The 24,369-nt window shown below is 39.6% G+C and overlaps 1 protein-coding gene across 7 annotated transcripts in view; it reads right to left on the bottom strand.

Annotated features, from left to right (window-relative positions):
* The window catches only part of LOC131674343 (ephrin type-B receptor 1-B), an 819,189-nt gene that overhangs the window by 474,721 nt on the left and 320,099 nt on the right, over positions 1-24,369 (bottom strand). For all 7 annotated transcript variants that reach the window (XM_058953013.1, XM_058952971.1, XM_058952996.1 and 4 more), the window contains one exon: positions 23,156-23,235. In XM_058953013.1, the coding sequence (XP_058808996.1) occupies positions 23,156-23,235 (80 nt within the window). The remainder of the gene's footprint in view (positions 1-23,155; positions 23,236-24,369) is intronic.

Genomic DNA, 24,369 nt, shown 5'->3' with positions numbered 1-24,369 from the left:
CGAGAGGAAGAACACGCCGTGGCTCGGAACCTCGAGACGGCCGCGGTCACCGACTGGCACGCTCGAATTAACAAGCTTGACGACTTCCGAGCCGTTGCACTGCAACACTCGCGGGAAGCCCAAGATAGACAGAAAATATACTATAACGCTAAGCATCGCGACGTCAAGTATAACGTCGGTGATAGAGTCTGGGCGAAGAATCGTGTGCTGTCTTCCGCCGCTAACCAGACGACTACGAAACTCAGCCCGAAGTACGCGGGCCCGTTCATCGTTACCGCACGCCTCGGTCCCAACTCATACCAACTCCAGAACGAAGAAGGTTATGACGTTGGCAAAGCCGCCGTTTGCGACTTGCGACCGTGTTTCGATGGAGCCCAGTGCCCCGATGATGCAGCAGACAGTTCTCTCCTTGAAGGAAACAAAAACGACGAGACGATGTCGTTGAAGGAAATTTTCTCGCCCGATCGCACGCAGGAAAGCGACGAGCGCGATACCCCGTTTCGGTCGCAAAAGTTATAGGGCCAGAGGCCCCAACAAGCCCACGGCAGGACTTCGCGCGAGGCGAAATACCGACCGCTCCAAGGAGAAGAGGTCGCCCTCGCAAGCAGAGAATGCATGCTCCCGTCGACGTATCCCCTCGGCGCTTGCGTTCCCGGAACTAGCACCTTACTACCCTGCTTGTTTCCTCATTCTCTTTCGCTCATCTCGCCTTCTACGACAGTAAAACTCTGCTACTGCTTCAAAGCTTCCAGCTTCCCTGGTAGGCGCTATCGCTTGATGCAGCTAATTAAGTTCGTTTTCTTGCCTAATATTACGTATACTTCGCCCTATAGAGGATGCTGACCAACGCCGAAATAGCCCCCCTCGCCAAGTGAATGGAAGAGGTGCTGCATGAAGCACTCACGTCGGCCGTGGCTAGTGCTTCGCGCCGAAACGCTGTGCCCTCGACGCGCAGGGACGCTTCCCCAGCTCCAGCCCTTGCCTACTCCAACGCGGTAGGGGATGATCCAGCCAGCGAGACGCGGGCCTCGTCAGACGATGACAGCGACGCAAGCTCCACGGAGACCACCATGGACTTTCCCCAGAGGATGTTACGCAGGCCGAGACGGGCAGAGGACAATGCGGGCCGTAAAGGCGAGGATTCGCCGGACCGCAGCCCGAAGCGCACCAACACGTCTCCCTGTTCCGCCCTGGCGGCTGCCGAGCGCTTGGAGGCCATCCTGCGGCAGCGCGGCTACGGCGACCCCAGCTCTACCAGCGAGGAACGCGACGCCGCTACGAACCTCAAGGCCAAGATAGGCCCGGCCCCTGCGACGAAAGAGCCACCTACCCTCGAAGATGAGTGGAAAGTCCTCCAGGCTCATGTTACCGCCTGCAGGAAGGCGCGGCTAGCCGCGGAAAAGGAGGAGGAGAAAGCTTACCGAGACGGACTCGCCTTCATCGACCGCCATGGGTCCCGCGGTCTCGCTATCGCAGGAACCTACGCTACCAAGCTACAGGAGGCCACAGAGCAAGGCCTACACCCAGGAGATGATCTCCGAACGCGAGGCTCGCAAACAACGCGAGGAGACGCGACAACGCCTACAAGAGGAGCAACGTCGAGCCCAAGAGCACCTCGAAACGGTGAAACGACAGCTAGCAGCCTTGGGCGACCCGCCGACGTCACACTCCCGTTGAGTGTCCAGCCAGGCCATCCCAAACGACCGGACGCGCCGCACGCCAGGCTACTTTGCCCTGCAAGGAGCCGCAGGAGACGAGCCGTGCAACCGCTGGGCCGCTCCCCGTCCGGACTTCTTCGGCAAGCGGGCTTGCTCCACTTGCGGCCTTACGGGAGTGCCGCGAACCTCCGACTGCCCGAATTGGTCGAGGCACGAGCTTTGGAGGAGCGGCGGACGGCAGCCGTACTCGTATAGTACAGTCGAAACGCGTCAACGCAGGGAAGCCTTCCTTCGAGACAGGGAAGAGTCGTTGGCCACCCACGCGGACGACGGCGACAGACGAGGTGTGACCAGGCACTAAGTCTGAATCTAGGTGCTACGACCATCCTCGCGACCTCGCCCTCGAAGTCCCCCCCCCCCCCCCAAGTATCAGGCATTGACGCCCACGTTTTTTTTTTCCTTTTCTCTTCTCGTTTTCTTTTATCACGCGTTACCCTATTAGATTTGCGATCCGCGCGAGTAGAGAGAATCGCGGTAAGCTACATTCCACCCAGAGCTTCTAGTGCATAAGATGTCGAAAAAAATAAATAAATAAAACATATTTTTTTACCACTACGATGTCTTAATTCTTCTTTATCAATTAATTCTCCTTACTTGGTGGAGAGAGACAGGTTTTTTCGACCTGGTACGCCCTGCTACCCAGCTCTGGGGAAGGGGCATATAACGAGCGGCCAGACCCTCGTTATGTCTCTCTCTCCCCACAGATAATTATTATTATTTATATATATATATATATATTTGTCATATAACTATTTCACATGTATGGCAGCCAAAGGTAAGTCAGAGAGAGCGCTAATAGAGGGCGAGCTAGAGAGAGAGAATTCGGGAGGCCGGCGCGACGCGCGCGAGTAGGAGAGCAGGGCAGGTAAAAGCCCCGCGATAAGAACTTTCTCTTGTACCGGCGACTTCGAAGCACGTGGACGTGTGACGAGCAGATATACGCGCTTGCGACCTTTTGTGATCAGCGACTTTTTCCGTGGTGTTTCTGACGAGTACGCGAGTGCCCACTCAGTGCGAGGTTTGGTGTCGAGAGTGCCCTAGTGTTTTTGGCGAGCTAATTCTAGCGACTACGCGTGCGAGCCTCCAAAGCCGCCCGCCTTTTGACCGCATTCGAATGCGTACTTTGCGTCCTCGCAGACCACGTGTGAGGCCGAGAACACCGTCTCCAGGGCTGACTCCGAGACGTCATTGTAAGTACCACCTCGAATACGTGTCTCTCTCGCTAGCTTTTCGCCGCTCTCTCTCCCGCTTACGCTGCGTACTAACTTTGTACTATTCTCTGTAGTAAACTCAATGCCGCTCGTATATCTGTTTTCTTCCTTTGCGCTTCCCTTTTACCTATCGTAAACAATCCCGTTCCGTCCGGCTTTCGCACCTGAATTTCGTGATCGCCTCAAAGCGCCCATAGGACTACACGACGCTCTCCGCGAGCCAAGGTAACGGACGCCGCACCACGACGTTCCTGTTGCTGCTGGGTTAGGCTTTGCGCAGCCTATTACGAGGCCCACACCGAGCTGTTTCCAATTCCCTCGTAATTTATATAACGAGTGACCCGCGCTGGGTCAAAACCCCGTTATACGTTGTAGGGGCTACCAAGCGTAGAAAGGAGCCCATTTCGCAAGTATAAATTCGCTCGTCGCTGTGGCAAGAGGATTCACTATCCTACCTTGTTTAGCAGCGCGAGCACTGTTTAGAAATAAAGCCTCAGCAATTTCCTGAGATAAATTTCTTTATTCAGTGGTTAGCCTGCTAATTCCTGTCCTTTCGATATCTAAGTGCTCAACTCATAAGACTATCTCTCTTATGAGAAAAAAGTAGCCTTAGATATCTCCCTACCTCAAATATAATAATTGTTGAAAAATTAAATTGAGTATTGGTTGTGGCGCTGTCGGGCCTCTCCCTGATAGATGCAATCACGCTCAATTGCATTTCAAGACGATTCATCGAGTTAGAAAACTTTGGGTTTACTACTCGAAAAATTTTCATATTTCATTTAGAATATCCACGTGTCAACTTCTTGCTACTCTCGGAAACGCGATTACGAATACAACAGAAAGAGTCCGAACTATTGTTTTGATAACGTGGGAAAGATTCAAACGTTACAGTGTACTAATGGTTGTTTAAAACTTGATTGTAATGCTGTAATTCATTTAGAACTATTTCTATATAAAATCAGCCAATAACTAGAGGATCGGATTTATCCCACCATTTTTGAAAATAGCAAAGATTGGCGTTTTTTGAAAATATGGATATTTTAAAAATAATTGATGGTATAAAAAAAATACTTTTCAAAAAGTTGCTCCTTTCTGTTACCTTTAATCAAACGTATATTGCTAAAAAAATCTGCTTTAATTCGACACCGTTTCTTCAATTTTGAAATTAAGAGGTACGCTCCTAATTCCTTTTTTTACCATTCCTTAAGGCATTAGGAACCTAAAACAAAATGTCTCCATAATGGGTCATGCTTGTGACACAGTTTACTTTCATCTTAAAGCTTTAAGGAAACCAGCCTATCTCAAACATTGAAAATTAAGACTATTCTTTCTAATCATGTCAAAATCGGTCTAGCGAAGATATTGATGTAAAGCTTTTTTATCTCAAAATACTCCGTTTTAGATTATTCATCATATAATAGTTTAAAATGAAATCACGGAATACTTCGCCATGAGCCCAAAAAACCCAAGGAGTCGCTTTTCCATCCATGACTTCATAATCCAAGCATATTACTACCTCACGTTTTTGAAAGAAGTAATCATAAAAAATTTCATTATATTATAACTTTGGTACAGCTATTTTACCTATTACTTGCACACTTAACTATGTTGTTGATTACGTATACAAATGAGTGTGAAAAAAAATTCGAGGAAACAGGATTTGAATCCGTGATCAGAGATTAATCTCTGCTGCGATACAAAATCTGCTTCGTTCAGTTAGTCACTCACACAATTCCTTTCCGTCCGCTACTGCATGCGCACGTTTAGTATACCTTCTCCATGAATACTCAAATTGTCCGCATAGTTCGACGATTTGACCGCGGTGCGGTGCTCTGATCAGTAACAAAACAACGCACAGTAGGAAATATTGGACAAAATTCTCGCCATTGTTCAATTTTCATGTTATAGTCATAATTTTTTTTCAAAGACCGCGTTATATACTGAATTTTCATAATCCGGTGAGGTTTTGTTTGGAAAAACCCTATTTTTTTCATGCTTAGAGAGCCACTCAATCTCATCTTGAGGTAAAAAATTTTAAATACTTAATGTTCAGTAGTTCAATTGTATAAAAAAATGTTTGTAAAGCATCAAATTTAAAAAAAAATTAATTAATTGATCCTTGATGTTATATCTGATATTTATTTTAAAAAACCTAACCTCAAAATTATAAATTCTAACCTAAAAAGCCTTAAACATCATTTAAATTGGAGGTAATCTGTTTTTTAAAATACCGAAAATACGAAATAGACTCTAAACTGCTCTACGTAACATGTTACACCTAAACCATGAATTCTAATTTACAAAACCTAACCTCAAAATCTTCATCCTAAAAAAAAAGTTTAGAAAAAGAGGGCCTGTAGGTCTAGGGTGCAGGCTTGAGCGAATAAGACTCGAGTAAATACAGTTGAAGAATTTTCTTAACATTTCTTAATAAATATTCGAAAAAATAAAATTTAAAATGTTTTCAGTAAGCTTCTAAATCTATTATTCCTAAAACCTAGACCATTTCTAAACCATAGGACGTTCAAGTTTCATACACAGAAGTCCTGCACCCTAAAAACCTAACGTACTAAACTTTATACGCACAAATCCTATAAATTCTAATATTACATCTTCAATCCCTTGCTTATCAAACCCTGGAGCCTCAAAACGGTTTTTTCATACTTGTATATCTTTGAGCTCTATTTACCGTAACTTTTGACTCTTGAGTCCTTTATGTCAGTCCTATAAACACTAGCTGTATATTTGACTCACAAACCCTAGATTTATAATACTTGAAAGTACATATATAATTAGAAAATATAATGATTGATGGATTGAGGATATTATATTTATACATATATGATGTACATCTTACTCTTGGTTCTTATATTTACTTATTTACTAATAATTCATTATTAATAAATAAATGAGGAATAAGTAAATAATGACATAATTTAAAAAAATAATATAAAATAATTAATAATAAACATATTTCTTCTCTTTAAGTCTGAAGCTAGTAACTCTGATTGTTCTTTGGTTAAACCAATCTTTCTGATTAAATTGTTGTGACTTTTCTGATCATATTTTTTAACAGTTCGCTCTCTACTGATAGGAATATACTCTTCATTATTGTATAGAGGAAAAATTTTCCTAATTTCTAGCGTTATCACTTGAATGAGTTTCTTGTACGAGGTGTGTTCAAAAAGTAACAAGAATTTTTAAATTTCGCGGGTTTGGAGAGTCCGCTTGTATAAAATTTTTTTTTATTATGTTGGTACACATGCCCCTGAAGTACGATAAAATTTTCAGCAATATTCATTGCTTACTTTTAAAGTGGCAGCCGCTAACGTTAGACGTGTTTTTCGAGCTCGGCGATTTTCGTTTGTGAAAAAAAATGGATCAAAGAATTTGTATTAAATTTTGCGTAAAAAATGAAATAAAGTGTAGTAAAGTTTGTCAAATGTTAACAAAGGCATATAGTGAGTCTGCTATGAGTAAAGCAAGGATTTATGAGTGGTATAAGCGTTTCCAAGATGGCCACGAAAACGTTGAAGATGAACGACCCGGACGCCCAAGCACATCAACAACCGATGAAAACGTGAAAAAAGTGAAAGAAATGGTTATGAACGATCGCCGAATCACAATCAGAGAAGTCGCTGATGATGTTGGCATATCAGTTGGCTCATGCCATCAAATTTTTTCGAATGTTTTAGGTATGAAACGTGTGGCAGCAAAATTCGTTCCAAAATTGTTGAATTTCGAACAAAAACAGCGGCGAATGGAAGTTGCTCAGGAGTCGCTAAATGAAGTCAATAACGATGCAGAACTACTAAAACGTGTTATAACAGGTGACGAAACATGGGTTTACGGATATGATGTCGAAACTAAGGCTCAATCGTCCCAGTGGAGGCATTCTGGATCGCCAAGACCGAAAAAGGCTCGACAAGTGCAGTCGAATGTGAAGGTTATGCTCACTGTGTTCTTCGATTTTAATGGCATAGTGCATTATGAATTCTTGCCACAAGGTCAAACAATCAATAAGCAGTACTACCTACAAGTTCAACGTCGTTTGCGTGAAGCAATCCGAAAAAAACGCCCGGATTTGTGGCAAAACAATTCATGGCTTTTGCACCACGATAATGCGCCTGCTCACACTTCATTGCTTGTTCGTGAATTTTTGGCCAAAAACGAAACTGTAACGATGCCTCAGCCTCCATATTCGCCAGATATGGCTCCATGTGACTTTTTTCTATTTCCAAAAATAAAGAGAACATTAAAAGGCCGTCGTTTTACAAGCATAGATGACATTAAAAGCGAATCGCTGAAAGAGCTAAAAGCTATTACAAAGATCGAGTTTCAAAAGTGGTTCGAGGATTGGAAAAAGCGTTGGCATAAGTGTATTGTATCCGAAGGGGACTACTTTGAAGGCGACAACATTAATGTAGATGAATAAATAAATATTTTTTTCATAAAACGAAAATTCTCGTTATTTTTTGAACACACCTCGTACATTAGTTTAATTCGACAAATGATCAATTATATCTCTTGATTCTTTTTAAGCTTTTCATAAATACATTGTTTACAAACTTTATTACTATCTATTATTGTTAAACTAAATATTCAATTGCTTTTATCTTTTTGTTCTTTTTATGCTGTAGGAGTTATAAAATTTGTTTAGTGTATTAGTGTATATTTTTGTATCCAAGAATGAAGAATCTCGGGATAGTTTTACAACTGGTTTGGGCGCTTTAAATATACATAACGATTTGACAAATCAAATTAACGAACAAGAAATTGACAATAATGATAACGCAACAGATGAGAAGGATTTTTACAATTTCGATGAAAGTGAAGAAAATCTTTCGCTATACAATTTTTGTTATACAAAAACAACAATCACTTTTATCTTCTGGTTATTTCTACTTTATTGGTGTCGTAAACTTTAATTTGGCTCTGTACTGATTTGAACTGACTCGATTTATCATTGCGTAACATGAGCCACATGTAATATGAAGGACCCAGGTTTTGTCTTGTAAAATGCATACCGTAACCGAGAGAAAAAGTTTCGTAAGTATTTTAATGAAGATATTTATCTAGTTTACTGCACTGACGTAAAATGACTCATCGATGAATTAAAGCCAGACGTGTACAAATCTGAGGATTGGCTATTGTTTATTGATTCATCACAGCGCAGACTTGAAACAGTACTTCTTTACAATACAAATAAGAATGCTCCTATACCATTAGCACATTCAACTAAGATCAAAGAAGAGTATTAAAATCTTGACAAAAATAAAGTACGAAGAACATAATTGATAAATATGTGGTGACTTGAACATTTTATTTGTGATATTAGGACAACAAGGATTGATAAAATATCCGTGTTATTTGTATATGTTTTATAGTAGAAATAAAACAAATCACTTCAAAAAAACAGAATTAGCCACCAAGAGTCATTTGAACCTGGAAAAAAGAGTATTCTTAAAGAACCTCTCATAAATTTGTCCAAAATTTTAATACCTTCTTTGCATAGAAAGCTTGGATTGATAAAACAATTAGTCAAGGTATTGGGCAAAAATGGCCAATGTTTTAAGTACTTGGAAAAAGTGTTTTATAAGAAATTAAATGCTCAATTAAAATAAGGCATTTTTGACGGTCCCGAAGTCCGTATATTATTTAGAGATGAAAACTTTGACACAACTATGAATGAATCCGAGAAAGCAGCATGGTCAAGCTTCAAAGTGGTGTCAACAAAATTTTTAGGCAACACAAAATACCTAGAGTACGTAAATTTTGTCAAATGAATGGTGCGTAATTACTAGAAATTGAGCTACCTAATGAACTTAAAACTTCATTTTCTTGATTTTCATATTGATCAATTTCCTGAAAATAAAGGTAACTTTAGTGAAGAGCAAGGTGAAAGGATTCACCAAGACGTAAAAGATTTTGATCGTAGATTTCAAGAAAGGTGGGGTGTAAAAATGTTAGCACTGATGGATGATAAAAAGAGAGACAACTTCGATAAGGGGATAAAAACGCTCGTACCTATCATTCGATGAAAAACATGTGCGTAAGCAAAAATCAATTTAATAATACAATCTATTATTAAAAGGTATCTGAAAAATAACTAAAACTACCGCACTCGGTCTCACTAGTGTGACTCATGATCAATTTCAAACTTAATTTACACGTAACATTCCAAGTTAATCTTGTTTTCATATATCACATCATGAAAAACCGTTAAAATGGATTTAAAACAAAGATTTTCAAGAAAATCATTAAATTTATCCCATATGTTGCTAATTAACGTCTTGTAAAAATATATATTATTACAAAATTTTTGTAGAAATATTCTGTAACAATTGCAGAATATTTGAGAAACATTATAGAATCATTTCAGCGAAATATTTCTTGAAAGATTCTGTTTTCAATATCTCATACTGTGTGGAAATGTTTCTCGAGCATATAGTTCATGATTGAACCAGGATTAGTCTTAATTGTAAATATTGGCGGTCCCTATTATAAATACATCATATTGAACTTTTGATGTAAAACCTTTAACTACTAGAATTAATTTTTTTTATTCATAATACCATTGCGAGTTAAAAAATTATTCAGTTTCCTGAATATAATATTATGATTAAGATTGAAATTATAAATTAAAATAGGTGAAGCCTTAAAAAACTTTATAGATAAATTTACGTTCAATCGTGCTATAAGACTCCATATCTTGAAATCTAAAGCATGGACATGTAAGTATTTATCAATAGCATTATTGAACTGCTCTATCACACATTCCGAGATTTTTTGGAGCTTATCATTTTTTATATCTCCTTCACGAATTTGATCTTTCCATCTATACAAAGCCGTTACATGAGAAATATTGTTGACTTTAATTTTAACTGATGTCAATCTGCGTTTAACTCTAATACCGAATTGTCAATATTCAACTATTTTTATTTTGTAATCAAATCTATGCTTACTTTCATTTTTATAATTTCTAAGCAATATTTTTTCATAAAAATCTTACAATTTCGGTCTATTCCAAGAATGAATATAATTATTCATGTTTTACAGTTGTGGAATAATATATTAGAAAAAATATATAATAACAAATAAATAACTATTGTTACTGCAGAAACGTTGTTCTTCCAGTATCGAAAATTTTTTTTTAATTTGACTTTCAACCAACCTTAAAAATAAGGGTTTACCTCAAGCGCGATATACTCAGACGTAAAATTTAACTCTAATTCCACTTTTGACCTTAGGAACTATTTTGCTTAAAAAATAGATGGATTAGTTTGAGAAAGTATTCACTGGTTTCTTTATTGAAAATAACACTTCCCCGATTCTCCTTAAACTCACTTTATCGTTCAGCGTAGTCGGACCTTGTATCTTTCTTAGTTTGTCTATCAGAATATAAAAATGTAAGCCCTAAGAATTCCCATTTAATACCGTAATGAGTTTCTTCCAGTTCTCGTTCTTATTTAGTTGTATTTTCAAAGATTCAAAATCTGAGCAAGCCTTGCCAGAAAACACAAGCAATCAAGAAACAACGGAGTACAAAACAGCAAGAAATAAGAGAAACCGAAGCCTGCTACGGTTCGGTCGGTAGGGCAACGGACTCGCATCCGGTAGGCCCGGCGATTCCCAGTCCCTACCGATTGATACAAACACCACTGAAAAAAGTTTCATGTACTTTGTTCTTAAACACATTGCAAACTTCCGTCACTGAGTAGCACTAATTGAGAGCGACGTTAAATAAAAAAAAAAAAAAAAAGAGAAATCTTATTGAAAACAATTATATTAAGAAAAGACAAATGAATATTCGGGATCACTGGCTTGGCATACTAAATGCATTAGTTGAAATTGAAAATCCATTTAAAAAACTAGAGGTAAATACAAATAATGGAAATATCTCCATCGAAGACTCATTAATACTAAAAAAACAACAGCAACGCAAAGATCGCTATCTATCGTAAGTAGCATCTCCATAAACTTTTCGGAGCTCACGATGTGCTTCAGCTGCCGTTTTCTTCAAATGAAAGAAGAAAATCACCACTTCCTGCAAATCACGAATATTCAACACAAAATTAGACATTTTCAATCGATCAAAACTATATATATATCGAAGAAACAAAATCACTAATGTAGCAAATCGTTTTGTTTACCATATGTCGAAGCTTGGTTTATGACCTAGATATTTCAAAATTGAACATTACTTATTGCTGGAGCCATTTATTGACAAACAGCGAGAACATAGTTGCGCACTTAATACCAGTCAGATGGAAACTATGATGATGCAAATAATGAATAGAATCGATACAATGCTAAGTCTGATTATGACACTTATAAATAAGATCAAATAAACGTAGAAATAAAAATAGCAGTTTGCACCGCAAACACTTACTCAATTAAAAATAAATAATCTTAATTTAATCTTTAACTAAAAAATTTTTTTAATAATTAATAATATTAATATAATATTAATATATCCGAAACTTACTTAATACACACAAATTTTTTGAAAATAATACAGTATTCAATATATGTGATATTTTAATAAAAAAGTACATTTTGATTGAAAATTTGAAAAAAAAAAAAAAAAAAAAAATCGTATATTTGTTGATTTTTTGGTAAGTTGCGCAAAATTATAAATTTTTATTTTATTTATTATAGCTAATAATGAAATAATAATAATATTTATTTATTAATCAGCCAGATAGGCCTAGAAAAAGGACTTGGTTTACAAATCGTATCATAACTTAACGTATCTTATTCGAACCACTCATAGCTCAAACCATCCATATTCACATATATTACATACTTTGTGAACTACACATATATTTTACACATAAATAAACTTATACTCGTACACTCTTATACACTCTTATACACTCTTATATACTCTTATGTACACTCCAATACACTCTTGTACGCTCTTATACACTCTGTGGCAACGCAACATGATATTTCTTCGCTTACGGCCTACTACGAGTCTCACTTGACTCCTTGCGTTTTTCAACTCTTTAGAACTCCTTCTCGACTCGCTTGAACATCTTTATCAATTCAAAAGTACCTAGTTCACTGTAGGAATACTTATTTAAACTTTACTTCATCTCCAATCTATTTTTCCTCCAGCTCATACTCACTTTCCACGTGTTTATCAAATGTTGAATAGTACCGTATTCTCTTTTACAAAGTTTACATAATCTGTCCTCCGTTTTTAGCCAATATTTATTGCATGTTTCTAAGTTCCCACACCATATTCTCACAATTATACCAATATCACTGTCCTTCCTACATCTACCTAGGTATTTCGGTATATCTTTGGACATTATGTTTTTAAAATTTGCATTATATCTAGACTCCCTAATTTTACCATCTAATACTTGATGTTTTTCATCCTACATACAATTTCTGCAGCCACATCCATCTCTGACTTTAGTTTCCCATCTACAACTAAGGTACATGCGAGGTCTGTTCAAAAAGTATCGCGAATTTTGAATTTCCGCGGGCTATTTTTTTGTAGCGTTATGTGGATAGTCATGTCCCTTACTTATGCTGACAAGGTCGGCCATTTTGAATGTTTAGTTAATTTTTGACAGCTCTTTTTCTTGGATGTGTTTTGGCTCGTCTTCGATTTTTGCCTATTCTAAAAAATGGATCAAAGAATCAGTATCAAATTTTGTACGAAAAACGAAATAAAGTGCGCGAACGCATTCCGAATGTTGACTGTGGCATATAGTGAAGCTACATTGGATCAAAGCAACGTTTATCGATGGTAATGTTCTCAGAGGGCCGAGAAGATGTGAACGACGAACAACGTGCCGGACGCCCGAGAACGTCAACAACAGACGAAAACATTGATAAAGTGAAGAAAACAGTATTGGCCAATCGTCGAATCACGGTTAGAGAAGTTTCTGAGGATCTAAACATATCAATTAGCTCATTGTATTCGATTTTAACCAATGATTTGGGCATGAGTCGGGTCACCGCGAAATTCATGTCAAAACTGCTCAATTTTGATCAAAAACAGCATCACGTTAACATTGGTCAGGATATGTTGGACTCGGTCCCTGACCATCCAAATGTGATCCAGAATATACTATAATTGGGGATAAATCATGGGTTTATGGTTATGATATGGAAACCAAAATTCAATCATTCCAATGAAAGCTGTCGCATAAGCCAAGACCCAAAAAAACGCGCCAAGTTCGGTCGAACATGAAGATTTTGCTCACAGTTTTCTTTAATTACAGGGGCGTGGTGTATCATGAGTTATTGCTACAGAATAGTAGGATCAATAAGAAATATTACCTGCAAGTTATGCGCAATTTGCGCGAAGCAATCCGCTAGAAACGTCCGGATTTATGGAAAAACAAAAACTGAATTTTGCACCATGATAACGCCCCTGCTCATATATCGTTGCTTGTGCGTGAATATTTGGCCAAAAACAGCACAGTAATGGTGCCGCAACCACCGTATTCCCCAGACCTGGCCCCTGTGACTTTTTCCCGTTCCCAAAACTAAAGAGGCTCACGAAAGGATGACGCTACGCCACGATTAAGGAAATAAATATGGCATCGAAGGAGGAGCCGAACAAAATCACAAAAAATGATTTTTTTAAATGTTTTGATGATTGGAAAAAACGTTGGTACAAATGCATTATATCCGAGGGGGATTACTTTGAAGGAGATAAAATAGAAATAAATAATTTTTGAAAACATACAAAATTCGCGATACTTTTTGAACAGACCTCGTAAACCTATTGAATTGCAAAATTTTTTTCTTTTCACATTGTACACATCTATCTCTCCTAGTCTTTCCTATTCTTTCGAACATAATTTTACAAGTCTATTCTCTTCCATACTTACAATCTTTTGGTCATACTTAAAACGCTCTCGCTCGCTATGGGTTACATAGTTTCTATACGCTAGTTTCCCTGTACACGATGAATCTCAGTGTACAAATATCCAGCTTCAAAACTCATCTAGAATAATCTAACTGTATTCTTTCTAGTTCTTTCCATTCTTCCCATTCCCATATTTAAGCACCATAACCCATAACACTTTCGACTAGATAGTCAAATAACATTTTCCTTCTTTTAAAGTCATTTTAACATCTTCTCTCCCCCAGTCCCCACACTCTTTATGCTACCACAATTCCCTTTTTTTTATTTCCTCTATGTGAGTTCTATAACTAGTATCGCTGTCAAAAGTAAAACCTAAATATTTAAAAGAATTTAGCTTTTCAATCTCCTTTCCCTTATAAGACCATTTTTCTTTATTGCTGTTTCTACCTTTATTGCAAACTACCATTTTCGACTTTCCTACACTCAACATTAGATTCCTTTCTTCCAAAAACTTTTAATGTTCCTAAATTATCTATTATTGCTTCCTTGTTTAGTCCTATAAGAACAAGGTCATAAGCATATGCTAACGACCATACCCTCGTCCCTCCAATAAATACACCTCCTATATTTCTATTTTCAAATTCTTTCTCCAATGCTGCAATATATAGACAAAACAGGATCGGACTCAGAACACACCCTTGCCTCACGCCCTGCATACTCCAGAACCGTCTCGAGTAATTATTGTCATCCTTCGCCGTAATAACCGTTTCTTCATAGATTACCTTTAGCCTTTCAATCAGGTATTCACTAACAACTTCTTCATCCAGCACCTTTCATAGTTCCGTTCTATTCACTGTATCGAATGCAGTCGTGAGATCCATAAAGCATGTGTAAATCTATTCCTCGCCTTAGCTACTTGCACTACGTGGTTCAGTACAGAAATATTGTCCGTTGTCGACCGGCCTCTTCTAAATCCAGCTTGTCCTTCCGGGAGGAATACTTTCTCTTCCACCTCCGTCACAAGTTTATCCTTTAAAATTTCTGTATAAACTTTATATGCTGTCAGTAATAAGGATATCCCTCTATAATTCTTTACATTCTTTAAATTTCCTTTTTTATGTAGTGGTAAGATAACTGCAACCTTCCCATCCTCCGGTATATCTTCTATATCTTCCATTTAAACAGTTACTTCCTTTGCTAAGCACTTAGGAAATATATTTAAACACTCTCCACGTAATATAACATAAACAAGAATAAACCTTGCTTAACAATATACAAAAATTTCATTGTAATAATTACATAGTAAACAATGTAAAGTTACACGAAATAAACAATATAATAGTGAGTCTTGATAACAAAAACTCCTGAGCACGATAATACAAATAGGAAATTACTTAAGAAACTACTTCATAAGGAAATAAGATTTATTACCATTAAAATTAATGCAATAATTATATTATCATATTTTTTACTCAATAAAAAATAAATTATATTAATTTCAAAATCAGGAAAGCCACTTATTTTTAACCACAGCAATTTGTTTCATCATATAGACCTATTAGTTTCTCAAAAATGTGTTAAGTTTAGCATAAAGACTTATTATTAAAACTCAGTAATATCTCACTTTTAACTTCATAATTATGCAGTAGGACAATTAGAATTAAAATAAATAATAAAACTATAAAACTATATCACATAGAACTAGGTATTCCCCAAGGCAGTGTTCTTTGTTATAATATTTAATTTACACCTATGATCTTTCAATAAAAAGTATAGGTATATATTTCATGAAAAGTATAGGTATCGTCAAAATTGTTCGGACAAAAGTTGTTTGGGACAATGAGGGACAACTTTCCCAGAAATCTAATTTGACCTTGAGATTTACTTTCAAGGCCATTTGAAGGTCAAAATCATTTTTTGAATAGTAACCAATAATTTTGATCCCGGATTCGGAAAGCGCGAGAAATTCTACGTTCAGATGAGGTATTATGTGTGGGATGCAGTTAACCCCCTTCCCGCGTAAGATCATGTAGGGATCAAATTTATTATTTTCTTCATCTATGCACAGGGATAAGTAAGGATAAGTACAGGATAAGCAAGGGTAAGATTCATTTTAATAACCCAATAAACCAACCCCAATAACCCCAATAACCAAATAACCAACTTATTTTTTAATAAGAACCCCCATTTTTTATCATGGATTCGGAAAGAGCGGGAAATTCTACGTTCAGGTAAGGTATTATGTGTGGGGTGCGGTCAATCCCCCTCCTATCCCACCGGGGCAAGGGTGAGGTTAATAATAATAACAATAATAATAATAATAATAATAATAATAATAATAATAATAATAATAATAATAATAATAATAATAATAATAATAATAATAATAATGCCGGGCTGGTCCAGTGAGTGGTAACACCTCACTGGGCAAATACTAGCTTCCAACGTCCACGACGTGCCCGGTGGAAACGATGTCCGTCGCGTCAATGCTCTGAGCAGCAACGCCATAACGGACACGGCCAAGAGGAAGATATGGCTCACAAATGACGCAAAAGATAATGGTATTCTGCCGATGTGTCCAACCATTAATCACTTATACACATATACACTCACACACTACGCAAACACTCACACACACACGCCTTCTGGCAAACCGGGGAAGTGAATGCTCGGCGACCCTATAAACGGGCCTTACCGAAAAGCGAATGGTAGGGGACTCCTATAAACGGAGCCGCCTGAAAGCGAGTGAAGGGGATCTCTCTAAACGGGCTCTCCCCGTGAACGAAGCCCGGTTTTGCTCATGGGCACTTACATACACGCACACATCACAGGGGGGAACACTGAACAAACAGGGTAAACACACAGGGGGGGAGGACTTCAGGGGCCGTGCGTTGTCCCAGCGCGGTTCGTGGAGTCGCGACCACGAGGGACCTCTAGCATAACGGGACAGAAAACTATGGAAAATGCACAAAGAAAACATTGATTTACCTCAAGTGGTAATCCCTTCTCAGGGAGAATCCACCCCGGGTTTCGATCGGGTGAAAGCCCCGGTGGCCACGGGCAGCGGCAAGGATTTTGAGGGCCGTACCTTGTGCATGGCGAAGAGGAGGACCAAACGAAACGATACGAACAAAAATACACTGAACATACCAGAACGACAGAGGGCTGACAGTGTATCAAGTGGCGGCAGCGGGGTGAGTTACGCCTCCGCCACAGACAACCAAGAACAGACGTCAAGACGAACACCCACGATAAACAAACCACGAGACATGACTGAACTGCTAAGGCTAATACAAGAGACGGCGACAAAAATGGCCGAAGCAGCAAACATACAAAAAAACATGAATATGACAGTGAAGACTGGAATCAAGACAATTCTCGAGACTGTGGACATTGCGCTGCACAAGCGGATGGACACAGCTCCGGAAGGACACCGACGAGACAGCAACAAGACAAGCACGACGACGAACAACAACGCAGAGACGCCACAGACGAAACGGAAACGTTCGCTGACCGGAACCACGCCGGAGCCCTCACAAAAGAGGCCACCGACGACAGATTCGACCAAAGACTGGCAGACCGTTACACGGAAAAAAACAAAAAAGGAAACGGACGCAAGGAATCGACCTGACAAGGACAGACCGGCCCACCAGAAAAGGGGACTCGCTGTCCTCGTCAAACCGGGGACACACGCGTTGTACTCCGATATCGTCCGAAAAATCCGGTCAACGATCGATCCGAAGGAGAGTCACGTACAGGTGACGACCCTGAGGAAGACTAAGAACGGTCTGTGCCTATTGAAGCTGCAGGTAGACGTAGACAAACCAGACGGACGCGACGTGTTTGAGCGACAGATCCAGGAGGCCATCGGGGAAGCGGGCAGTGTCAGGGCTATGACTTCCAAGGTACAATTGGAGATCATGGATCTGGACTGCGTTGCGACTCCGGAAGACGTGACGGACGCGCTCAGACGAGAGTCTGGGCGAGACACAGACTTTCGGGTCTACATTTTCGATCCTAACCGCGCTGAGCAGTATATGGCGGTCTGCGAAATGGAATCGCGGGAAGCCGAGGCGCTGCTCCGGCGCGGTCGGATCGGAATTGGCTGGGTGCACTGCCGCGTCCGAAAAAGACTGACGGTGACGAAATTTTACAGATATCTGGGCTTCGACCATGTGAAAGCTGAATGCACAGGAAAGGACAAGACGAAATGCTGCCGCAAGTGAGGCATATCCGGACACTACGCGATGGAATGTAAAAACAAGTAAGTCTGCCCACTCTGCTACGAGGCCGGGCACAGGGATGTCACCCACCTTGCCGGAAACCTGAATCGAAGTAGGACTGCAGATATGCTCCTACCTTAGATAGCCGACGAATATGACGCGGACATCCTGATCCGGAGTGAACCATACAGGAGAAAGACGACCCAGACATCCATTACAAACGAGACAGAGACCACTGCTATCTGGGTACGGGGTGGCATCCAATCTAGAGTCTCCAATCGCGGTGTCGGGGACGACTATGTCTGGGTCACAGTTGGCGCTGTCACTTATCTCAGCGTCTACTTGACACCCAACTGCACCGCGATGGAGTTCGAAAGAAAGGCGGCACTCCCAGAAAACGGGATCAGGGACCTGCCTGGGGATGTCATCATTGCGGGGGATTTTAACGCGAGGGCGACCGAGTGGGGAACGAATAAAACGAATCGACGCGGACAACTATGCTGGAAATGACCGCAAGGCTCGATCTAGAAGTGGTAAATACGGGACATACGCCGATGTATAAACGGCCAGGCGTCGGAGACTCTATCCCCGACGTCACGATAACATCGGACAGAATCCTGCCACGGCTGAGGGGATGGCGGGTGATCGAAGACTACACAGCCAGCGATCACCAGTACATCGTCTTTGAAGTGTAGGGATGGACAGGAACGAGACGAACGAGAACCCACCAACACCCGCGGTGAAATCTACGTAAACTCGACGGACAAAAATTTTCGGAAAAGCTAATGGCAGAACCGGCTCCATGGGAGAGAATTCCCCCCAAACTAACGAGCCGATAAAGAGCGAAAAGACTGACAGACGAGACGGCCAAATTAATAGACATCTTGTGCAGAAGCACAATTCCGAAACATCGACAGATACAACAACGAGATAGTCGAGCTAAGCAGGATACGAGGTCTGTCCGGAAAGTATCTAGCGTACCTTTATATTTTCGTGCTAGCGTTATTCTTTATCATCTGGTGCGTCGCATCCTTCAAAGTAATCCCCACTTGATTGAAAAACACGGTTCCATCGATGTTTCCACCTTTCAAAACAGTCCTGGAACTCACTTTTAGGGATAGCCTTAAGTACACTCGTCGCATTGTTTTCAACCGTTGTTTTGTCATCGAATCGGTGTCCTGTGAGTGGTTTTTTAGTTTTGGAAACAGCTAAAAGTCACAAGGGGCTATGTCGGGACTGTATGGAGGTTGGCGAAGCAATCCGATATTGTATTTGCTCAAAAACTGCTGCACAAGATTGGATGAATGCACTGGCGCATTATCGTGATGGAGAAGCCAGTCATCACTTTCCCAAAAGTGCGGCTTTTTTCTTCTTACTGCATCACGCAAACGTTTCAAAATTTTAACGTAGTATTCTTTATTTATTGTCTGATCTGTTGTTGCATATTCGTGATGTACAACACCTTTATAACCGAAAAAAAAACAATCAACATTGACTTAACGTTGCTCCGACTTTGACGTGCTTTTTTTGGTCTTGGCGATTCAGAATGTGAAGATTGTTGTTTTGCTTCAGGATCATAACCATAAGCCCATGATTCAATACCTGTAATAACTTTTCTAAGAACATTATCATCATTATTGACCATTTCCAGATTGTCCAGAGCGATTTCTAGGTAAATGTTCTTCTGCTCTGCTGTGAGCACTTTTGGGATGAATTTCGCACACACGCGTTTCATTCCTAAATTTTCGGTTGTAATTTCTGAAATTATAGTTTTTGATATCCCAAGGTTTACGACGATCTTGTTCGATTGCAAGTCACACCCGCTCAATATTATCTGCGGTTTTTGTCTTCGAAAGTCGGCCAGAACGAGAATCACCATCGACAGAAGTGCGACCATCCTTGAACCGTTTATATCACTCTTTTATTCGTGTTTTGTTCATACACTCGCTTCTGAAGGCCTTTTGCATCATTTCAATAGTTTCCGAACTCGTTTTTCCGAGTTGAAAGCAAAATTTGATGCAAATTCGTTGATCTTGTTTTTCAGTCATTTTTGACAATATCAAAATCCGACGAACGCGAAAAAGGTACTGTAAACATAGACACGCTACGCATGAACTATACGTCCGGCAGGTGTCAGTAAGTAACCAATAGATTCGTGAGGCTTTACTGTTGACGTTTCTGTCCGGTAGAGGATGCTCGAACACTATGGCGCGAAGATATAAACGTAGGCCCGATACTTTCTGGACAGACCTCGTATTCCTGACAAATCGGCGACGAGTGACTAGGGCAAGGGGCGGACCCGAAAGGGAAAACCTCCAAGCCATGTACAAAACAGCACGGAAGACGCTGACGAAAGCAATACGGGATAGCAAGACGCGATGCTGGAGGAAGTTCTGCGAGGAGGTGAACGAGGATCCCTGGGGAACCGGCTACAAGATCGTGACCGGGAAACTAGGGGGCCGAGTCTTACCGGAACTTAAAGATGCCGAAACAGCGGGACGGATTGTTGACGGATTGTTTCCGACGCACCCGATTAGGACAAACGTGATGGATGACGTGGACGTACATATGCCCACCGCATTTGCCGCTGAGGAGCTCATCAGAGCAACGAATGCGATGAAGACGGGTAAGGCACCGGGACCAGACGGACTAGCGTCCGAGATCTTCCGATTTGTGGCTCGTTTACGGCCCGAGATACTCCTCGACCTGTACAACAGGTGCTTGACGACAGAAACGTTCAGCAACAGGTGGAAGGTGGCAACGCTCGTTCTTATCCCGAAAGGTAGGAGCGATCCTGGTACGCTTTCGGCTTATTGACCGATGAGTTTACTTGACACGACTGGTAAACTCTTTGAACAATTACTGAGACCGAGACTGATGGACGCGATATAGACCGGAGGGAGTCTCTTAGATTTGCAGATTGGTTTCAGGAGGGATCGATCGACGATTGGAGCGATCCAAAAAGTAGTCGATTCTTTCCTGGAACTAGACAGACATTGCCACGCAGCGTGACCTATGGTGTTGCTGGCAACGCTTGACATTAGGTATGCTTTTAACTTGGCTAGGTGGAAGGATATCTTGGAGGCGCTGAAAAGCAACTTCGGGATCCAGCCATACCTGCTTCGGGTTGTGGAGGATTACCTAAAAAACAGACGGATAATGTACGAGACGATCGAAGGACAAGTAACGAGATAGGTCACCGCTGGGGTGGCACAGGAGTCGATACTGGACCTGACTTCTGGAATGGCTTATACGATAGCTTGCTTCGGCTTGGGATGCCGCTCGGAGTGACCCTCGTCGCCTACGCTGATGACGTGACGGCGGTGATCACGGAGAGGTCCTCCGAGCTGTCGCAGCTGGCGTTGAACCAGACCATGAGACGAGTCGGACGATAGATGACAGACCACGAACTAGCAACAGAAAAAACGGAATTGATGTTTCTCACGAGAAGACGCATACAGACGATACTGCACATGAGGGACACAATAATCGTCGTCTTGTTTCCAAGTCCACATCTTCCAATAATTCTGGTAATTCATTCTGCAGGAAATTAAGATATGCTGCGCTGTTGACATTCCCATCGAAAAAATAAGGTCCTATCAGATAACCATTTATTATACCGCACCACAGTACGAGGCTCCATCTATGCTGATTATCAACATGACGTACCCAATGAGGGTTCTAGATAGACCAATAATAACTGTTATGGCGATTGAGTTGCCCATTACTATGAAATGTAGCTTCGTCCGAAAACATTACGTATCTGAAAAATTCAGGATCTTCACGAATCCTTGCTTCTGCCCAATCACAGAATTCGAGTCTGCGGCGGAGGTCGTCTGGCATCAAAGCTTGAATCAAAGTTATGTGATACGGATGAAATCTATGAAGCCGCAAAATTCTACCGGCTGTTGTTCTTAAGATTCCAGTACGTCTCTGAATTTCACGCAAAGAGATATGATGATTCAAATCAACCATTGCCAAAACAACATTGTTTTGTCTCATAATGCGACGACGATTTCTGCGTATTCATAGTCGACGTCTCTCTCTTCGTTCAATGATTCGGATTCTCACGTGGTTTCGGTACCGAAACCTCCCTGGGTAATTTTGTCGGTCAAGGCGGTTATCGTGCTGAAGCAAGATATTACCGTCCAGTTATTGGGTTGGAGGCAAGATATTACCAGCAAGTTATTAGGTTATTACACCTAATTTTACCCTTGATCCCTGTGCATAGATGAAGAAAATAATAAATTTGACCCCTACATGATCTTACGCGGGGGGGGGGGGGGGGTTAACCGTACCCCACACATAATACCTTAACTAAACGTAGAATTTCTCGCTTTATCTGAATCCGGGATCAAAATTATAGGTTCCTATTCAAAAAATGACTTTGACCTTCAAATGACCTTGAAAATAAATCAAGTAAAATAAATAAAATAAATCTCAAGATCAAATCCGATTTCTAGGAAAGATGTCTCTCACTGTCCCAAACAACTTTTGTCTGAAAAATTTTGTTGTAAAACTATATTTGAACTAACGGAAAGCAACTCGACTTACATTTACGAAAATTCTTCTAATTATTAGGCAGAAAATCAAAATTCAATTAATAAGCCATTAATACATAAATGCATAATTAAACCAATATGGACCTATGGAATCCAATTATGCGACATGGCAACAAAACCAGACACAGACATTATGTAAGATTCCAAAATAAAGTTCTAAAATCTATCATGAATGCAATGTGGTACGTCAGTACGTCAGGAATGAGATAAATAGAAAAGACATCACGATAACAACTGTAAAAGACGAAATAGAAGCTGCAAGCAGGAAGTACACAAACAGGATATCTGAACATCCAAATTGCTTGGCGGAGAATTTGCTTCATACAACACCTAGCCTTTCAGAATTCAAAAAACATAAAAGACTATTTTTACATTCCTAACACTTATATTGTTATCTTCTATTAGAAACAATGTAAATATGTAACGATATAGTACGTATCATTGGAAAAGTACCTTTATATATTAGCTTATTATTAATTTACAATAAAAATTTATAAAATATACGTACTGTCCTTTATAGACAGATTATAAATAAAGATAGTAAATAATAAATAAGTATTTTCATCCAAAAATTTAGTAGTCTTAATAATTAAATACTTACTCCTGGAGTATTAGCTTGTTTTCCAAATGGAAACTTGGTCCACTTCAAACTGCCTTCTGTTGTTGTGTCAAGAAGAACAACTGCAAAAATATATAATTTCGAACTATATATTACTATCAATTACACTGTAATTTTGTGGTCAGTTTATTTTAAATATTTACCACGCTTACAGCGATAATTCAATAATGACAGTATATTTACTCATATTACAACGTAAACATTAGTATGTATTTTTTGGAACAAATTCTCTCAATGATGATTTTTTTAAAAAATACTCCACGTAGATCTCTACCATGTTATTTCAATAGTTCAAGAACTCTACGAGAAGGTTCTGTCTAGAAAACGGAATAACTCAATGCATTGAAATAGAAATTTTCAAGTTCAACAGAATAACTTAGAAGCACTCCTTATAGTATTTAGTTTTTTAGAGATATAGTTATATGTACATTGATAAAATTTTAAATTTACTCAAAAAAAAAAGATAATTCTCAAGGTAGTGTTCAAGTCGTATATTTGAAGCATTTACGTGTGACAACCCGTAATACGAGTAGAGCATGCACATTTGCACACTAAGATATAGAGACCAACTATTTTTAATATAAGTGTATAATCTTAAGCTTTAAAAATATTTGCAATGATAAAAGATAGTTTTTTACTACAAAAAGTTATCAACTTTTTTCTTAAATGAATTGGAAAATATAAAAAGAAATTTCTATTTAAAATTTTTGCTTCTACACATTCCTGAGGGTTTTTTTATTGCTTACGCTGTAAGAGAAACTTATTTTTTCTTCCTCTTTAGCTTTGAGTTATCTAATAATTTGAAATAGCCGTGAGGCGTCGATTTGTATAACATTTATTATAGTGAGCTCAAGTTCATAGATCACTTTTATTTAATTGCATTATTATTTAATTATCAGACTCTAAATGGAAAAATCTTATATATTCGTATAATTAAATACAAGTCAGAACATAATTTGTACTGAAACTAAATAACTTTCAAATATATCGGAGAAAATGGGGCTTTCAGTTTGGCATCGGAATGAGTGACAATGCAGCGTAAGAGCAGCAAGTATATATTGGAACTAATAGAAAAAAAACTATTAAATAGAGTGATAAAAAAGCAGGAAAATGAACGAGGAACAGGAAAACAAGAAGAAGAGAGGAAAGCCGACAAAGAGAGAACAGAAGGAAAGTGAAAATGTGCAGGAAAATAC

This window comes from Phymastichus coffea, unplaced genomic scaffold (genome assembly GCF_024137745.1).
Source record: "Phymastichus coffea isolate CEN01 unplaced genomic scaffold, Cenicafe_Pcof_1.1 PCOF00014, whole genome shotgun sequence".
Classification (NCBI taxonomy): domain Eukaryota; kingdom Metazoa; phylum Arthropoda; class Insecta; order Hymenoptera; family Eulophidae; genus Phymastichus; species Phymastichus coffea.
The sequence above is the reverse complement of the archived record's forward strand: the minus strand, read 5'-3'. Positions and strand labels throughout refer to the sequence as shown.